The sequence below is a fragment of the Myotis davidii genome, unplaced genomic scaffold (genome assembly GCF_000327345.1).
Source record: "Myotis davidii unplaced genomic scaffold, ASM32734v1 scaffold299, whole genome shotgun sequence".
NCBI lineage: Eukaryota > Metazoa > Chordata > Mammalia > Chiroptera > Vespertilionidae > Myotis > Myotis davidii.
In genome coordinates this window covers 9,258,046-9,260,656 of record NW_006293088.1, presented here as the reverse complement: position 1 = coordinate 9,260,656, position 2,611 = coordinate 9,258,046, and the positions used below count along the sequence as shown (strand labels likewise).

Below are 2,611 nucleotides of genomic sequence, written 5' to 3'. Positions count from 1 at the left end.
TGGACCCTCCTAGCTCCGAAGCCCCCGCTGAAGACCCCCTGGAGCTGTTTACTGAGATGGGCGAGTTCAGCAACGAGGACATCTGCCGGTACATCGACCGCAGCTTCTCCTTCTGGAAGGAGAAGGAGGCGGAGCTTTTTGACATCTGAGCCGCAGAATTCAGGATTTCCCCTCACACACCTTAGCCTGGACCTGGATGTCTGCCTGGATGCCTGGATGATGCGCTCCGGAGTCAGAAGCGAACCAAGAACCCTGGAGGGTAGCCTTGGAAAACCCAGGACCAGGCTGCCTGGCCACTGAGGTCGCATCATGGCCGGCTGTGGGGAGTTGGCCGGATAGGCCAGGCATGGCACAGGGCAAACCAGGAGTGCCCTCTGGCCGTGCAGCCTTGCCTGGCTCCGTGTGGAGCCAGGTGGGAGGAGCAGCCCCTCCGAGCTAGGGACTGTGGGTCCCCCTTGGGGCTGTGTGGCTCCTCTCTGGATTTCACTGGGGTTCACAGCTACTTCTTTGGTTAAGGTCGGGGATCCAGGTGTGCAGTGTTCCGTGTGACGTGTTCTCTGTAAGGTGCGAGTAATAAAACCCTTCGCTCTGAGCTGCCTGTGTTGGATGCCCCCCACTCTCGGTTGTAGAGTTCATGTCTACTCCATTTGGGAAGGGCCTTCACGGCGGAACCAGGGCCCAGCCTGAGCCTCTCAGAGCTGGCAGGGTCTGCAGGGCCCAGGTATGGGCCTGCCTGAAGATCGTGGGTCACAGGCCTGGGGCCATCTGTCTACCCGCCTGTATGGGGACTCTCATTCCCTGCTCTCACCGCCTGCACTCAGCTCTGACCCTTCTGGCGCCGCCTCTAGGACACAGGCCTGTTAGAGGGGGAGGGAGGGGCCTCCTGACCCTTGCAAGGGGCGTGTGGCCAGGCTCCTCCATCCATTTGCCCGGGAGAAAGGTATCAAAGGGTCTCTTCCTGTACCTCCGTTTGTGTCCTGTTGTCCCTAACTCCTGCAGGTCCCCCCAGTTGGGGATGCACCCCCTCTTGCCCGTACCTCCCAGCCCGTGGTACCCTGAAGCTTTGTGTGTGTTTCAGGAGGAGGAAGAGGAGGCCCGGCTGGCCAGCATGCCTGCCTGGAGGCGGGACCTTCTTCGGAAGAAGCTAGAAGAGGAGAGGTGAGCTGGGGTCTGGCAGGGTGTCTGGATCATGTCCCTGAAGTGGTGGCACCAACTAATGCTGTCTCTTTTTCCTTCTAGGGAGCAGAAGCGGTGAGTGAGGGGCTGGTCCCAACCTGCCTCCCCTCCTTTGCCCCTTCATCTAGTCCCATCTTGAGCTCATCCCCTTGTCACTTGGCCCCGTAGCGCAGCCTCTCCTAGTAATGCCACCAGCCCCCCACTCCCCACCAACTAGACCCGGTCCCCAGAGTCTAGCTCTTATGCTGTAATGACTACATCCCCAATTACCCAGCCCTTCTCCCTCATTAACCTAGTCTTTCTGCTCAGTTAAAAAAAAAAAAAAGATATAGGTGAACTTAATTTTCATAGTATGTTTTAAATAGATTTGTATTGATTTCAGAGAGGAAGGGAGAGAGAGAGAGAAACATCAATGATGAGAGAGAGAATCATTGATCGACTGCCTCCTGCACACCCCCCACTGGGGGTCTAGCCCACAGCCCAGGCCTGTGCCCTGAGGGGGAATCAAACGGTGACCTCCTGGTTCATAGGTGGATGCCCAACCACCGAGCCACACCAGCTGGGCTATAGTATATTTTATATAACTCGATATATCAAAATTCAATTATATACTTCAATATATAATCAATATAAAATTATTACTGAGATGTCCTGCACGCTTAAATCTAAGCCTTTGCGATGCCATGAGCACCTCAAGCCTAACATTTCAAACCCTCAACAGCCCCATTTGCTCAGTGGCTGCCTTAGCAGTGCAGACCTAGCCGCCACACTTTTGTGTTGTGTGGGGTTTTTTCTGGAAAACAAAAAGTGCTTTGTTTTTCTAAATTTATCTTTATTGTTGAAAGTATTACAGATGTCCCCCATATTCCCCCATTGCCCCACATTTTAATAATTTGTCCATAATTACCCAGCCCCTGCCTCCCAATAGTGTGGTCCCTCTGCTCCCCAGAGTCCATCCTCAAGCCCCAGTCACTCAGGTCCTCGCCCCAATAATCTCATTCCCGCCCCCATAACCACCCTCCTCACCCTCAGCCTCACTGTGATCAGCACCTGTTCCAGTGAACCCCAGCCAGCAAAAACCCAGCCACGGCCTCCTGCTCACCCAGCTCCTAGGAGCGCTCCAGCAATCCCCTCTGCCTGCCTCCTAACCCAGCCCCCGGCTCCAGTCCCCTAGCACCTCTGCCCCTAGAAGCCACTGCCCACCCTCCCGCTCATCAGTCCCTCTGCCCTCAGGGGCGCAGCACTGGCCCCCCTCACCCTGGCGGTGGTTCTGTGTCTAGAAAAGAGGAGGAGCGACAGAAGCAGGAGGAGCTGCAGCGGGAAAGGGAGCAGTCGGAGAAGCTGCGGACGCTGGGCTACGACGAGACCAAGCTGGCGCCCTGGCAACGACAGATCATCCTGAAGAAGGGGGACATCGCTAAGTACTAGACGCTGC

General features: G+C 56.0%; 1 protein-coding gene across 1 annotated transcript in view; it reads left to right on the top strand.

Annotated features, from left to right (window-relative positions):
- Window positions 1-2,605, top strand: part of ESPN (espin) — a 24,567-nt gene extending 21,962 nt beyond the window's left edge. The window contains 3 exon segments of the mRNA XM_015565949.1: window positions 1,079-1,158; window positions 1,240-1,251; window positions 2,457-2,605. Of these exon segments, the coding sequence (XP_015421435.1) occupies window positions 1,079-1,158; window positions 1,240-1,251; window positions 2,457-2,604 (240 nt within the window). The 3' untranslated portion in view covers window position 2,605.
- Window positions 2,606-2,611: the final 6 nt, after the last annotated feature.